Source organism: Melospiza melodia, chromosome 9, assembly GCF_035770615.1.
Source record: "Melospiza melodia melodia isolate bMelMel2 chromosome 9, bMelMel2.pri, whole genome shotgun sequence".
Lineage (NCBI taxonomy): Eukaryota > Metazoa > Chordata > Aves > Passeriformes > Passerellidae > Melospiza > Melospiza melodia.
The window spans coordinates 21,005,727-21,023,018 of NC_086202.1; the positions used below are offsets into that span (position 1 = coordinate 21,005,727).

The 17,292-nt window shown below is 37.8% G+C and overlaps 1 protein-coding gene across 2 annotated transcripts in view; it reads left to right on the plus strand.

Annotated features, from left to right (window-relative positions):
- ADK (adenosine kinase) overlaps nucleotides 1-17,292 on the plus strand; it is a 266,323-nt gene that overhangs the window by 32,021 nt on the left and 217,010 nt on the right. For both annotated transcript variants that reach the window (XM_063163823.1, XM_063163825.1), the window contains exon 3: nucleotides 2,060-2,113. In XM_063163823.1, coding sequence (XP_063019893.1) covers nucleotides 2,060-2,113 — 54 coding nt within the window. The remainder of the gene's footprint in view (nucleotides 1-2,059; nucleotides 2,114-17,292) is intronic.

The following is a 17,292-nucleotide window of genomic DNA, read 5'->3' on the forward strand; positions in this document are numbered from 1 at the left end:
TCTGTTGAACAACATTCCTCTTCTGTTTCATGATTTCTGTAGTAGCTGATTTACTAGGCTGAGTAAGACAGGTTTTATTTGTTTGAGTTTTTTCTCCTCTAAATAACTGTGGGGGTAAAATTGTGGTTAAAAAAAAAAGGTGTAGTAACAAATATTCTGGAAGCTTTGAAAAACTCAAAGATAGATTTTGTTTCTCAGAAAAGAAAATTATATACAGTTGAAGCTGAAATAGCTTAACTACTGGTAGAGGAAAAGCACTCAGCTTAATTTTTAATGAAGGATGTCTGTGACTTTCTGTGGATATATTTGTTAATGGGCAAAATGATCTCCATTTGCAAAATGGATTGCATATTAGTGTATCTATCTATGACAGATAAATCCTTTGGACATAGACCTGATTTCATTTTAAGTCAGATTGCAAGTTTCATAAGAAGAGACAGTGTCCTTTCACTTCTGAAAGATGTTCCTTTTAGAATTTCCTGGTAACTCACTGCGTTTTCTCTGATACATGAGTATTTGCTATCAGTGAAATTCATATTAAGATGTGACAAATGGAGATACTGGGGAGGTGTAGCAGCATTGTGAAGAGACTGGTATTGGGCTAGACCCTTTTTCGTGTAAGAAAAAGAGCCTGATACTGTTGATTACAGAAAACATTAAGTTGGAAATAAATGTAAGATCATAAGAGTGTCTTTAAAGACTGATAGGATGGTAAAGTATGAAGAAGATTGGGGAATTGAAACAAGTGACCTGAATCTGTACAGGAAACCCCTGCCTACCCTGAGTCAAACTTGAGCCCTGCACTTGGAAGCAGAACATGGATGAACCACTGTATCCTCATTAGGAGTGTCTACACCAAGGATTTAGCAGCAAAGTGGATAAATGGATTCAACTCAGCATGATACTGTAGCAAATAACCCGGGGAAGTCTCTCTGTTTGTAAACAACAAAAATCAGTCAGTCAGTGTCTTGTATGTCTGAGTGCAGTGAGCACTAGTGAGCTTGAGAAGCTGTCCAGCATTGCATTTGAAATGGATGCTGAAAATATGAGTTTCAGAGAGTATCATCAGAAAATGCTGTAAGGAGTAGAGAAAGGATATTGTGCCTATTTGTTATAAACAAAAATAATTTTGCAAGATAGATTGAGTGTAGCTGTTGGTGACCAGAATCTTCCCTCAGGAGGAACAACTTATGGCTCTGCAGTTGTCTACAGCAAGGAACAAACACAGAGGACAAAGGGACAGTGGGAACCTTCAGCAGTGTGAGCAGATAGCTGCTTGCAGAGTTGTCTAATGGACACTTGACTTCTGTATTCTGACCCCACAGAATACTAGAACAATTTATTTTGACATGTCAGAAGATTTTACTCTGATGCAGAACAAAAGTGAGGTCACCCCTTAAAGGTTTTCCACCGTGAGTGACAGTGCAGGCTGCAGCATGGCTGGCAGTAGGCTGTCCTGGCAGAGACTGCATTCTTTTCCCTCTGATCAGGCAGTGTTGGCAACCTATTCTGTTAAATCAGCCATTAGGTTAAGCTAGCAAAGAAAGTTTCTTTCTCTCAAGCACTCACTTTTATCAGAAGTTGCTTGTATGGACTGCAGAAGTTTCCCTAAATAGCCTGTTGTTAAAGTATATTTTTTTTCTACAGAATTATTTTGGTATTTATTTCAATAGTTTTATTTGGTACAGGGAGAAACCCTACAGCCACATTTAGTGTTTCTATTGTCTGTAATCTTCCCTTTCATGTTTTGGCAGATTCAAATGATAAGATCAATGTATGGTTCATGGTATAAAGTGCAGTGATTTTTGGTAGATAGTGTCAGCCAAAGTGTCCAGTGGAGTTTGAAGCCAACATATAAAGCAAAAGTTTGTGTGATGTTAAGTTTACTTTGATAAACATGTTACAAGTTTTTAGAAAATTTTGTGACTGTCTTTGCAATACCTGTATCTGAATCAGCAAACACATAGTTTAATAATTTGAAACTGTAAAAATTCATTTTATGGCCATATTCTCATGTGAGTAACTGCTTTGTGTTTTTTCTTTCTTTTTTCCCCCCAAGGTATGGGCTGAAGCCAAATGACCAAATTTTGGCAGAGGAGAAGCACAAAGAACTGTAAGCTTTTTTGTGATGATATACATGCATGTTACCTGTATACTTTTTAATGTAGATACATGTCTTATTGTAAAATACCTGAAGCAAAAATGTTAGCTTTTGCTCTTTAGTATTGTCTGCTGTAACTTGCAAAGCTTGTCTGAAGACTGATTGTTACGAAAAGAGATTTTAAAATCTTTTTTCATTGATTTATTTTAAAAATTCTTTAACTGCAGTTGGTGCTAATGCAATTTAAATGCACCATGTAAATGTTCATCCTAAATGCCTACGTTCATTTCTAAATTAGCTACAGATTTCTAGGATTACTTTCACATTTCTCTCTTTCAGGATAGAGATACTGGGGAATTTGGTCCATTTTGTGTTCATCTACACACTTAGATATAAAAATAACATCCCTTTTTTTCCTTACTATTTTAAACTTTAGGCTCTTGCACATAACTGTTTGTTTCCATTACTACATTAGCATTGTTTTGCAGTATTTTGCATTATTTCATGATATACCAGAAGACTTATGGAGTTTATCCTCGTGTAAGGTAATGTACCTGTTTCAGATGAATTCACATCTATAGCTGTCAAGTTTTCTCATATTAAATTTTGGATGTTTTTAGAAAGGTCAAAGATTTCAAACAGTAAAAATATATTCTGGCAACAAGGATTCAATTCCTCTGGAAAAGATTTTTTTTTCCAAAAGCTTTAGTGATTTAATTACTAACCAAATGTTCCATGTTCTTTCAGAGGATGGAAAAAGACATTTAACTTGAGTTAGTACATCATGGTAATGTACCTGTGACATTAAAACTGCTTGAGCTCCAGGCAAGAGACAGGCAACATGAGTTTCCTTTGATAAATGATAAGATTGGTTTTATACAGAGCACACTCTCTAGTGGTAGAACACTTATGGACAGCATAGCTTTGATTAATCCATTAACCCATTTTAGATGCCATGAGCTACAGTGTTAAAAGTACTGCAGAAAAAATGCAGAGGGGTTACACACAAGGTAAATTACATGCAGGTCTGTATTTTGGACAGTACAAGTTGTTCTGTGTACACAAGCTTTATTTGTTCAATAGATACTGATTAAACTGAGCCTTTTGATGTGAGATATTTAATTTGAAGTACTTCTCTTTTAGCTTTTTATTATAGGTTTATTGCATATTAGTTAATTGCATGCTTACTATTGATATGTTTACAGCATAGTCACTTCTTAAATGGAGGACTGAACTAATTTTATTCAAGTAGTTTTTTATTAAATTTTGTTTAATAGAGAAAGTTCAGTAAAACTCAAGTTTTACATGGATCAGCTGCAACAGAAACCCTTCTTTAGTGTTTTGTTGTACACACTGCATTAGCTCCTGAGATTATTTATATGTTGGTAGGTATAATGAAAGAGGTTGAACATGCTTTTGCCACTGATCTTGTCATCTTGAATGTCACTGGATACTTGACCAGGGAAAAAAACTCCTGGAGGTCAGTGTCACGTTGTTTTCAGGAGAGACCTTTGGAACATTTCTAATGCTGTGTACTCTTCTCCTTGGCCCATGTGACCACCACAGGCTGCACATTGTTGAACTTCAGAGCACTTTCAGTCCTGCAAGCTAAAGTCTCTGATTTAACTTATAGATGAGTTGTTAGGTACTTAATTAACCTTTTCTGATGTTAAATAGACTTTCGTATTTTAAAGAAATGCCAGTTCTAAGAAACATGAAAAACAACTTACTGCTAGAGTAACTGTTGCTGAAGTGATTATAAATTTATTCTTAGTACAGTGCCCTTATAATTAAGGTATTCTCCTGACCCTATTGTAATGTTTTAAAGTCAAATACAAAGTTAGTTTCTACATATTACTGTTCAGTTCCAAAATCCTCCTACTTAAAATAATTTATCTTTCAGTCTTTGAAATGTCATAAGCTTTTATATTGGCTTCCTTAGTAGTAAAGAAGACTTCTTTTGGCATTCTTCATCCAAAATCCAACATGGTGATTTATCTGACTGTCAAATGTCCTTCAGTTTCTCAGAGATACTTCAGTATAGCTGTTGTTGATAAAAATGTAAATTTTGTTCAGTAATGAATTCCTTACCTCCAAAGGTAACTGAGCCTGCTACCCTGACTTGGCTTGATCCTTTAGTCCTTGAGTCTTAGTTATCTGGAGAGAGAAGTACAGCCACTAAGAGTGGCATTGGTTTACAGGCATGGCATCATGCTTAACTTCTATTTTAAGCACAAAGGTATGAAAGATCACCTTTTCCCCCCCCCCCCCTGCTTTCAATGCACTTCAACTGTAGCAGCCTTCTGAATTTGTCTTTTCTTTTTGTGTACACTTCTTTTGTTAACAGCAATTTATTTGCACTAAAGCTGTTAAGTTTGGGCATATATGCATTCTTTTCAGAATTTAGCTGGAAATATCTACTCCTGCCCCACCCCCAATTTCTGAATATACCTTATGAAGGGTGCAAGGTACTGTCCCACAGCTCAGCCTGTTTCCATTAAAATGGGCAGATTAGTTGGAGCCATCAGCACTGGTGATCAAGCCAAGCCGTGCCCATGTTGTAAGGATCCAGATGAGCAACACACTTGTTTTCAGTGAGGAGTCTGCTGTTCTGCAGAGGGAATAACAAAGGTGGTGTCTTCTGTTTGCATTGGTGTTTTACAAGGGAAGTATTGAGCATTTGTGGCTCAAGGGATGTCCTGCAGGTGTTTCCCACCTTCCCTAACCCAGCTAATCCCCTCAGCTCTGAGTCCTGCAGGACTGCTAGGGAAACTCGGACGTAATAAGGTGAGGCCGTTGTGTATATTTTTTTCTCCTTCTCAGAACAATAAAAAAATATAAACTCTGAGAAAAAAATATTTTTCCTGACCCTTTGTATAGTCCTTTCACAGGAGTTTCTTTTTTTAATTCTCAGAATTGGCCTGATTGGCTTTAACTGAAGGTCATATTAGCAAGTATAGACTTGTGTATGCTGTTGCCCAGGCTGATTTTTTTTTGGTTTTACTATGGTTCCACATCAAAAGTTTTTTAGGAGAATAAATTTAGGCTAGGTGCAGCCAGTGATGGGGTGTGCTGGAAGTTGTTTGATATTAAAGTAGGAATACTTTAATACAGAGTTCAGCTTCACTGTGTAGAGTAAGTGTTGACAGAGGAGTTGGGATTTCTTATTAATATTTTCTTTTACTAAACTAGGGGCTGTAAGCCAAATTTTGGAAGCTCGACTAGCTTGTATGAATACAGGTGATGAAATACAGTCACTGTGAGTTTTAAAAACATTGCTTGGAGTTCAGTAGTACCACTGAGTCTGTAAGCAGTGCTTCAGAACACTTGTTTTAGTGCAGCTTTGACTGACTCCTTGTTGAACAGTTTTATAAACTTGTGCTTAAGCAGTTTTGGCTGTGATGGGACATTTTGGAAAGTTAGTTGAAGGAGAGTGTAAGAAATGTGGAATACACATTGTGTTTCTCATTTTTTAAGCTTTATTTTTCAAAGATCAAGACCATGAAGTGTGGAAGAAGATAAATAGCAGCTTTCTTTCTCTTCAGTCCATTTTTGATGTATTGGTCAGAAGGGAGAGAGCAGATGTGTTGCTTTGCTGAAATTTGGCTGAGGGGGATTTGTTTAGCTGAGAGGGATTTCATTCTTACCTGCATACTTGCTATTTTTCATAGTGAAACTGAACAAGGGAGAGAGGGACTCTTAAATTTGAGCACAGCTGTTTGGGTGACTGATGGAGTTTTGATTTACCTGTAACATCTGGCAGGAGGCGGTGTGTGCGTATTTTCTGGTTTTGCTTAGGCAATATATAGATATTTAAGTGGAAGGGTCAATCTTGGAGTCATAATAGGGATGTTTGGGGATTACAGGGGGCCTCTATTGCTTGGGAAAGAGTAGAGAAATCTACAGTAGGGGTTTAGAAGTAGTCTGGGTATGTCAGAGAGCTCAAGGATCTCAAAGGGATTAAAACCATGTCACAGGAATGTTGAGAGCAGTTTCCTTGTATTTGGGGGCGGGGGGGTTACCCCGTGTTGGTGACTGTCTATCACAGTACTTCAGTACAAATCTATGGGACTCGACCAAGCACAGTGCGAGTGCGGCCGTGTGTGATGGGAAGTTCAGCTTGCAGGGAGGAGCCGTGGATTCTGTGTCACCGGCGGGACGCCGCTGTCCCCCCAACGCTTCGGGACACAGCCGAGTGCTCTGTGCCACTAGAGGGCGCGCTTTGTCTTCGGTAGCGCTCGCAGAAATCCTTCCCTGCGTGCGGGGTGCAGGATTTGTCCTGTTGGGCTGAACTCTCTCTAAAATACCTTTGCTTTTTATCCATCCTCTTTCCCCCCTAAGGACAAAAAAAGAGGGTAGCAAGTTGTTTGTGGAAGCAGGGGGAAGAGAGAGTAAAATATCAGAAATATGAAGCTTTAAGTCTTTTGTTGGCCTTCTCATATATGCTGACAATATATGTGATTTGTATGGATGAGGTGATATATGAATCTGTCACAGCTGTTGAGTTACTCCATATAATATGCCTCACTTGTAATTACATTTGAGTAGATTAATATATATTATGAAATATGATTTGGCAATGAATTAATGTGGAAAACTGTTATGGCAGTTATTACAAGGTGCTCAGATTAATGAAAAAACCTGCCAGCTCCCACCTTTACACGACTTTATTTTAGATTCCTTCCTCATTTTTTAAAAAATCAAATATCATATTGACCTGTTTCGAGGTGGAGAGTTTTGTCTGAAAACGTCAGTAAAAGTCACTACTACTGTGCAACTGATACTTGCTTTTACAAAATCAAATATTTGAGTTTTTAGAGGAAAACTCTTAAACTTCTCTTTTTAATGAATAGAGTAATTTAGAATGACTAGTCTCTTAAGCTGCCACTTTTTCCCAAAGCAAATAAAATTCTGTATATATTGACTGATTGTTCCATGACATGTAATTAAGTACTTCTTTAATTAAACTTCCATTAAGTACTTAGGGATTCTGTGGAGTAAGAATCTGCATGATTTGCTGTCTATTTTTGAGAAACTTGTAAGGAATGATCTTGATGGATGGGAAGAACACTGTACTGATCTGGAATGTTTTCTTCATCCAGTTCCTTGAGTTGTTGGCTCCCTCTGTAGAAACTACTTTAAATTGCAGTTTAATTTCTCCCGAATTGTTTTGTCACTTCTGTGTACACACATAAAAGCTTGAGTCAAATGTGGAAAAGGAATGATTTATGGTTAGCTACAGAATTTCTATGACAGATTACTCCCTCTGTGTTTTTTCCTTCCTTTTTCTGGATGTCCACCATTCATGCAATTATTTTGAATTACAGCACCAATGCAAATAAGCAGTATAGAAATCAGCTCATGAAATTCTTGGTCACAGGCAGTCCTGCATAAAATTTCTAGAAGTTAAGGTACCAAGTTATAGCAGAAATACTTTTAACTTCTTTCATGGAGCAGTCTTTACATATGCTTAAATTTAAAATAAAAAATTTCAAGTTAGTTTTAGTATATAATTTCATTTTGCATCCTGCTGTTGGAGATGTTAAATAAGTAACCTGCACAATACTTGTTCAGGGTGGTAAGCAGTTTGCATCAGTGTTTTAAAACTGTATGTGTGTATCAGTACATTGTTTTAATTGAGCCTCCTGCCTCTTGTTCATGTTCCTTTGTGTGTATAGTACATTGAAGCCCAACTTTGCTGTGTGGCTTTAAAGGCTCTATTAGAATAGTCTCTATTGTTAAATGGCTCCTGGAAATCAGAGTCAATTCATTCTTGCATGGTGCAGTGTTTATTTGATGTAAAATAGAAGAAAACTTCTGATAACAGCTATGGCTGGCAGTTAAGAGCAAGGCTTATGCTCCTCCGGGGAGCTTGGTTTTGTAGCCTGAGATGCTTATCTGAGGCTGTTGTGGGATACAAGACTTCCATGGTAGTGGGAAGGACAAGTGCTGCAGGGGAGAGAGAAGGATGGTTATGAAAGCCAAAGGAGAATCCAAAATATTCGTGTATGTGACATACAAAGTGTAAAAACTGCTGCTAAAGGATTGAATCTTTATTTGTTAAAGGTTCCTAATGTCAGATTCACTGTTCTTCTGTACTCTTGCTCTAATTCACATATATTAATTTTTCTTCTCTTACCTTCAGTAGAGGTTTTCTTGTGTCATCTGCTTTGATTACCACAGCCTTATCATAGGTGGTACAGAAGAGATCTCAAAAGATCCTTCATGGGAAAGATGTTTTCCGATATTCCAGCTCAAATTTAATTGGTTACAGAAACCCTCACAGTACTGGTTATTGAATTAAATTGATCTCTTGTAATGATTTCTTACTTTGACAGTTTGTGCAGGAGTAGGTGGACTGACATGGACCACCTATTTGGTTCCTCTGTGTAGTAAGCTAATGAGGCCAGTTTTCTTTTTGATAGTATTCCTGACAGTGATTACTGTTCCTCAGTGTGTACTAGACATACATGCTTTAAAGCAAGGAAATAACATTTTTCCTTTTGCTGCCTGTTCCTAAGCTCACCCTCCTTCACAAACTGAGCAGAGAACCCACAGACCTGAACTGAACTCTCAGACTTGGAAGGCTCAAGTGATCTGAACTCCTGTAAAGCACTTCAGCTTGCCTCTCACCCCATGCAGAGCAAAGGCTTCACAGACCGCACCCTCCTGTCCTCCTGGGGCTCATTTCCAATAAATGCAGTTTGGGCTAAGACATGATTGTCCAGAAGATGACTTCCCTTATGATTTCTCTTGGCACTTTTCTTATTTATACAACTTGTTAAAAAATGGTGTTAATGTTTCCACAGCACTGACTCCTGGTATTGAAGTGTTGTGCTAATGCAGTAGTGATGGGACTGTGTGCAGTGACAGATGTATTTGAAGACTGAGTTTTGAATATGCAGAATGATTTTTTTTTCCATACTGCTGCATATTTCTGTCACTGTAGTGCTTTATTTCCAATAGAGGATGGGGTGCACTCTTTTTAGACTAAGATGCAGTCTTGTGCTACAGAACATGCAAAATCTCCTGGGATTGCTGCTTTTTAGCTAAGGTAGCTATGGTTTCTGCATCTTTACTGCATAGTTTAGCATTGGACAAGATATGTCTCGAGAGTATTAATTTTTGTTATGCAATGTAGCACTAAACGTGAGATTTTTCTAAAATTTAGAAATTATTAATACCCTAGAAGATACTTTGTCTTAGTGTCTTTTAGAAAGAGAATGTATTAAAGATGGCTGTGGGATGGTTTTGAGCTGTCAGACTAATTATTTAACTTAAAGCTGCAAGTTACACAGCAAAAACTGCATATTCTGAAACAAAGAGTGAGAATTTAACATGGGATTTTTATTCTATTCTCTTATTGTATTTCTTACATGTATTCTGCTTGCAGTCCTCCAGACATAGCACCAGAATCAGAATAAAAGCTAATGCTCACCCAACCATTTTGTGGAATTATATTAATTTTATTGCCTTATGTATACAGTGTGTGAAGGAGAGCCTTCAGATAATCTTCTGTTGCAGATGCTGTTTTAATTCTGATTTTGTTCTGATTTTAATGACATAACACCAAAGCTGTTGAAGTGGAGGTGCTGTTGGGCAGCCCCGGCAAAGGGTGCGGTCAGTGCTGGGAGTGCCACCAGCTGAGGGGGTGCTTTGAGCAGCAGCCACCTCGCTGGTGGCTCTTTGAAACCTGCTGTAAAAGGTGTAAAATGTCTAAAGCTTTTAACCACTTGAAAGGACTTGACAGTGCACTGTTATCTTTTTGCTTAAACACTTCTAAGCCTGAGTTGAGGGGGCTTACTGCTTTACTGAGGCTCCTTAAAACCAGTGGAGGTAAGAAATGCAAATTTCCTGTGCGTGCAGTTTGAGCTTGAGATGAGATACACCTGAGCGAGGTGGGGCTTGGGAGGGCTTTTTGTGTCATTCAGACTACAAACATCATTCATGTTCAGATTGCTGTGTTAACTGGTTAAGTGAAATTGCAAAACCCGGAATAAGAGTGTAATCATCTCTTCTCTAAGCTAAGTTTTGATTTTGTTCTGGTTTTTAATGTGTTGCTGGTATGATTATTTAAAAGTCAATGGTCAATGCCAAAGAGAATAAAAATGTTCATTATTTAATTCTTAGTAATTTTTTTTATGATCCTGAGAGTAGATGGAGAATTTAAACTTCCAATATGTTTTGCATTTTAGTGACCAAAAAAATTACTGTAACAGAAAATACACTAAAACTGAATTTCCAAATGCAGGCACATTTCATTTGATTTTTGAGTAGCCTGAGGCTTTTGTGAACTCTTAGGATTTTAAGAATAGAATTTATTTATTGGTGGCACTTGTGTTTGCCTGCTCTGTTTACATCAATAAAGTATGTGTATTTATTGCATATTATTTTTTCATAATTCCATAAGAGACATAGTTAGGATATAATTCCAGAATTTTTCCTAAATAATCAGGTAATGAGCTTTATTGTTGTGACATTTGTGTGCAATTAATAACATGGTATCAATTCTTCCTGTGCTGGGACTTCAATTTTCTCACTTAAAGTCTTTTTTTAGTGAAGCTCTTAAGAATTGACTTGCCAGAGAATGGCCACTGATGTCCTGCTTTTTACCCTGTTATAAAAATGGCAGAATTGCATCAGATGTTCCATTTCCAAAGCAGTTAATGCAGTATCACTCTCTTTGCTAATTTGGCTCTAAAAGTATCCTCATTTAGAGATGTAATCACCACAAATAAAATGTAAAATAAAGTGTAGGGTTTGTTAGCAACTGAGAGAACAATAAGTCTCTATTGCCCATTCAGTCTTTTCTGAGTTAAGCTTAGCCCCAAGAGTACCAATTAGTGCTCAGAATAGTGAATTCTGCTATTTTAAAGGTGGTCATCTATCAGAGCAGATTAAATGGCTTGTGTGAAAATAATTTAGTAGCTGCCCATTAATTGCCTTTCCTTTCATAGAATTGTAGAAAGAGACCTCAAGAGATCATTTAGTTTCAATCCCCCAATCCAACTAGAGATGCATCTTTGTCATTCCTGGCAGATATTTGTCTAGCTGTCTCCAAGGGTCTTTGGAAATAGTAAGATGTCATGTGGAGACAGTGCAATCTTACTACATTACTTGTAATGGTGTGCTCCTTCATTCCCACTGAAAAGTTTGTTTGCAGGATGGAACAGAGAGCTATTGCCCATAACAGTGAAGAGGGAGTTGGATGGATTACAGGATGCACAGGAATTGCTATGGGGGTAAAAAGGCAGTGGTTCTAAGCAGGGGAGCCAGGACAGCGTAGGACAAGGCTGTGTGCAAAGAGAACATGGACATATATTTTGGCTAGGGTAAGGTTCTGTGCACCCATGCACCCCAATAGGCAAAAACATAGAGCAGAGTAGCCTGCAGTGTGAGGAAAATATTAAGAATCTAGCCATTTTAGTAGTGTGATGGAAGAGGCTGCATAAAGTTGAGCATCTGATTTAATCAGGACAGCTGGAAGCCTCTGCTTAGCAGTCTTAAGGATATGTGTTTGGTATGGATGTTCAGTTTTGCATTTGCAGAGAGATATGTTTGTTTTGCTTTCTTCCTGCTCATGAATAGTATTGAAGACTTGCCAGGAAATATTGTCTGATCTACATACTTATATAGTTCAATAATCATTGTCTCATGTAATTGTCTCTCAGACATCTAAATTGATTTGTTCTTGAAGCTTTGTACCAGATAAGATTGTAATTTTATGGATTTGTGGCCAAAGCAAACGGAATGTAGCTGGCTCTAAATTGCATGGGAAACTTGCTGCACATTCAGGAGCTGTGTGCCCGAAAGGATGGAGCCATCTGCTTATTCTGAAGGGTGTCTCCTGCCCTGATGCTGTTGTGGCTGTATGATCAGATGACCTTGTTTACAAGAAGTGGAAACAGCAACTGACACGCACTGCAGCTTCTGTCCCCAACCAGCAATCACAGATGGAGTGCAGCTGCTGCAAGGGATTCTGTGCTACCTTCTGGTCACATGAGTCAGCTGGTGCAGTTGCAGCTGCAGCTGCCAGTGTCTCTGCTGAGCAGCTGAAACACACAGACCTTACACAGGCGAGTGCAGGGGTGTGTGGGAGGTGATGGACACAAACTGCCTGTGCCACTTGAGCATCTGAACCACCCTGCCCCCAGTATGTCAGTCCTGGCCTGATCTTGTCTCTTTAACTGATGACACTGGTTCTGGTTGTGAGGGGAGTGGCAAGAGAGCTACAGACAGTGGCAATATAATGGCATTACTTAATTTCAATTTCTTATTTATAATCTCTGTGTAAAACACCCTGAAGACACATATGTGCTCCTGTCTTGCTTGTCCTCAATGTAATTCAGGTCCAATACTGGACATTCAAAGATTGGAGGGCAGAATCAGAGTCTTTTGCTATGGGAAAAAATATTTGGGGAAATTCAGTATTAGCACAAAAATGTGTTGGGTGCTTTAAGTTGAAATTGAGTATTTAAACAGGCTATGCAACTCCAGCAGCTAACACTGTGATTTTAAACTTTAGTGACAAATTTTCTCACAGATTTGTTGAAAGCTTCTGAACTAACTTTAAGAACTTTCCTAAAAGTAGGCGATCTCTTGAGCTAACATTTCTAGCACTCAACAACAGTGATATATCAGTCTGCATGCATCAGTGAATAAGCCTACCAATTTCCATCTGTTGACAGTCCTGCACAGATTTCTTGAATTCTAAGAAAAAAATGTTGGGTTAGAATTCCAGCAGCAGTTATGAGAATGTTTAGAAACAAACAGTAGCTTTGTTAAAACTTTGCAGAGTGAATATCCCACTTCACAATGAAGGGAAGATCATTCCATCATAGTTGTCCAAATACACAATGTTATTGGTTGATACATTTTGTGGGAATGCTTCCTAAGCTGGAAGGATGTGCCTGTGTCAAGGGTTGGACACTGAACTATTAAACTTTGTGACTGTTTATTTACTGTCTACTCTGAGAAAAACACTCTGAAAATATCTTTAAAACCAGTACATTCTTTATTTCTGTTGCTTGGTTATTGCAGTTGGTAATTACTGTGCAACAGCCTTTTCCCCTTTATTGTTTTATGGGGTTTCCTTTGGCTCTGCCACAGGTGCTTACCATGAGTAAAGGTTACCTACCACTCTGCTACTGAAAATATAAAATACTTGTTTTTCTGAGGAAATGGGACATCAAGCAAGTGAATAGAAGGGAAAATCTTAATATGAATAAAAAAACTGGAGGGAGGGATAAGCAGATGTACAATACACAGGGTACCGTTGTTCAAATATTTTTTTTTGGGGAAATTTCCAGGTTTATCTTTTTGTTTGGGTCTTTAATTTTAAAGTATATACTGAGAAGACAGTGAATAATTTTCTGCCTAAAAAGCAATAAGGAGCGGCCTAGTTCAGGTAAAAGTATTTTCAACTTTCAATGAACATATTAGAAGGTTTCAGTATCAGAATACACTTGAATTACAGATGTTGCAATATTTATAACTTGCACAGTGTTATATCTGTTGCTTTTTCAGTATTTTTTCCCCAGTTATTTGTATGTGCACTTGCTCTTTTCAAACTCTTTGCTAGTACTGCATTTCCTACCAAGACCCCTGTATTCTCTGCATGTTGGCTGCTCAAAAAACTGTGATTTGAAGTGACAGTACCCTGCTTACCTGTTTTGACGTTGCTTCATGCTAAATGTTATGAGTGATGAATATCTCAAAGGTAAAATACTGCCACTGGATGGTGCTATTGTTATGTTATTTAACTTACTTTCTGCGATAATGTGGACTGCATGAAATCTCCACCCCTGTCCCCCTGAAAGATTTTGTGAGGATCTGCTGCAACAAAGTCCTATGTATAGAGGTCACCAGTAGAAAAATAGTCATCCTGTATCTTCATGAAGACTGGGCAAAGGTAATTCTGTCTGCTGTGATCTGTATTTGAGCTTAGCAGATGAGTGTTTAAAACAAGTTTGGATGACAGCCTGCCTTTGCTAATATAGTTGTTAGTAGGGAAGGTGATGTTCTTGAGGAATGGGATACATTTAAGCCAATCAGCTGTGTGAAATCTGCATATTCATAATACATCTAATTATCCAGAAAGAGATGCTGAGTTACTGAAATTGTCACTTTGAACGGTTTCCTAACGAGGGGACTGTCTTTTAAAACGGCAGGGGTTACATAGTTAGCTACCTATTACATTACAAAAAAAAAAGTTTTGACTGTTTTATGCAAATATACTGCATTACCTTGTATAAATGAGAAGGTAAATCAGCTTTTGAAAGCCCTTCATGTTTTTTTGAGGGTGGAGAAAATGAATTCTTCTTACAAATTTGCATTTCAAGAAGTAAATAACTACTTGAAAAGTTGTGCTTTCTTTTAAAGATTGCAGTTTGATAAGCTAGAGATTTGAGTGTTAAAATGGCTTTATAAATTTTTGAAATTCATCTTTGAATATGCTATGAACAATTGAAAACATACTCCAATTTCCTTTTAAGCTGCCTTAAAAATGTTTTTTTTTTGGTGCTTGCTTTCTCTTTCCCTTCCATTTTCATTCACATATTTTGATCTGTCTGGAGCAATTGGGGTAAATTTTTTAGAGCCCTGCGAGAGGAGAGGAAGGGAAAGAAAGTCCCTAGAACCTAAGAAAACTATTGCTGTTGTCAGTCTTGACTTCAGAAGAAATTATGAGATTTGGCAAGACATCTTGTGTATTTATGGCCTGTCTCTTTTACCAATTGAGCTATTCTGTGTCTGTCTCTAATAACTCCTACGCTCAGGGGGCAATATCAGAACCATGTTTGACAGGGGAGAGAAAATGTGTAGGATAAGAAGTTACTGAAGGTCTCCAGCGAGTTCGGGGCTTGATAAAGAAGGGAGTTGCATGTAGGGAAAGGGGGGTGGAACACAGACATTTTTACCTGCAGCAGGATCAGGCCTGATGGACTGGAACAGCCAATGTAAACCTCGGTGCAGGGAACCACAAATCAGCGGGTCCTCCCCTTCCACCAGCCAGGCAGCTGGGCTGGAGGAGGTGGGGAGAAGAATGAGGGTGGGACGGTTCTTTGAAGGGACTTCAAGAACATGGCAGAGGAGTAAGGCTGTTGATATAGCAAATATACAATATGCATTGTTAAGAAAACAGGCTTCTTTATTAGAAGCATTTTACTTTCAGCAGGTATATTAAGAGGCTGCTCCTTGGATATGTTCATTAATTGCTGAAATCAGAAGCTGTATGCTTGCTCAGTCTGCACCTGAAAGACCTTAGTTTGTTTATGCTACATCTGTCCTGGAGTTTTAGTTTTCCTTTTATTACTTGAATTCTCAAATATGAGAGTAGCTAGCTTTTTTCTTTCTTTTTAAAAATTTGCTTTTTAAAAACAAACAGCCTGTCCCAAAGTCTCTATTTTAACAGGCATAGATTTCAGTCTTCTTTTTCTGATGTAATTTTTTCATATTATTTATGTTAACTTTTCTCCTTTCTGTTGCAACCCATCAGCTCTTTTACTGTGTTTACTTCTACTTGCTGTTGTAGATGTTAGCCCTATCCAGCACAGACATAGTCAATGGCAACTTATACTTTTGAGGTAACAGTAGGTGTATAATCATATGAGGTAATGTGTCTTAAATTCTCAAAGAGAAGGCAATTCTCTTCCTGGAGCTCTTATCAAGAACAAGGTTGGGATAAGACAGGATGGAATTAGACTGTGAGGAGCTGGCTTGAAGTGTTGACAGATTATTTCTGAGAGAAGTCCGGGAAGAAATTCAGAGGCTTAGGGACATGCTGCAGTAGTGTTGGGTCTCAGTGGAGACTCCTGGGGCCAGGAGGGGTTTGGGAGAAGATGTGGAGAATCCCTGCTGGAAGCTGAAGTGCAGGAGTTTACAAGGAATTGACCAACATACTTTGGAGCTTCATGTGAAAGTTTTTTATGACAGAGATAAGTGGTATTGATCTCATACTTGGAGTGTCTGTTGGGCTGAAGGTTGTACTCCTTGAAGCAGATAGATGTTGTGATGGTAGAGGTTGAAAAGAGATGTGAAGTAAGTGACTAAGTCTGTCTAGGACATTATTTCAAAAAATATGAATAATGGACCCATTCCTCTTGCATCGAGGTTCAGAAGAGATATAATTCTAGTTGAAAATCCCCTTCATTTTGTTTAAATAGTTTAATAGAATATGTAACTCTTTCCACTTGATATGAGCAAATGGGAAGTTAGATCTTGGGTTTTTTTGCCCTTTTTTTTTAATTTCCACTTGGCTGAAGTTTTTAAAAATTGCTTAGTGGTGAAAAGGACCTAAAATGCTTGAAAGTGATGATCTTGGTCAATGATAATCTTATTCTATGTACATGGACCTGTAAGCTGGATGGACTACTTTTAGTGTGATATATTTTTTTTTCTTCATCTCTTGAATACCTGAAGATGATGTGTTTAAGAAAGAAAAAATGGGAAAATTACCTTTGCATTCTTCTTTGTGTCCCTCCTCCTGGGACAAACTGAGATCATCTGCAAGATCAAATAGCTGCAAGAATCTGTGTTCTTGTAATTGAAAACTGGAAGTCTTCTGTGGATATTTATTGGACAATGTCATGTCTCTGTGAGGTATTAAAGGAATTTGATTAATGCCTTTTATGATTTTATTGATCATGCTTTATATCACATTTTTTTGTAAGTCACTATAAAATAATGTTACTTAACGGTGGGGAAAAAACCTCACATTATTCACCGCTCTAGGTTTTCTCAAATTCTTCTTTTTTTACTGTAGGCTCAAAAATGATCAGCCATACAAAAAAGTGTCAATAAACTGGGATGAAATTTCTGAATCGCTGTAGCTAGGTATGTGATTCCAGATACACCTCAGTTTTTCAGGTTTTTTTTCCTTGACTATTTGGTCTGCCTGTGGGAGGGTCATTATGTTCTATTATGTGACTGCTGCTATGCTGTCCAGCTTCTGTATGAAGTAGTGAAATAGAATGATCCCTTGTTTGAAGGAATGTGAAATCCAAGGTACATTCCCACATGGAGTTCTCATGTTCAGTGTGTCATAGGTCTGCCTCACTTAAATTCTTATTACTAGAGATTAATTTTCTGAGTGTAATGAAGTAACACATCACAAACTCATGTTTTAGTCAGTGTGACTGTGAATATAGATAGGGTGTTCAACATCAAGATGCAGTAGTAACATGTCTTTTTTA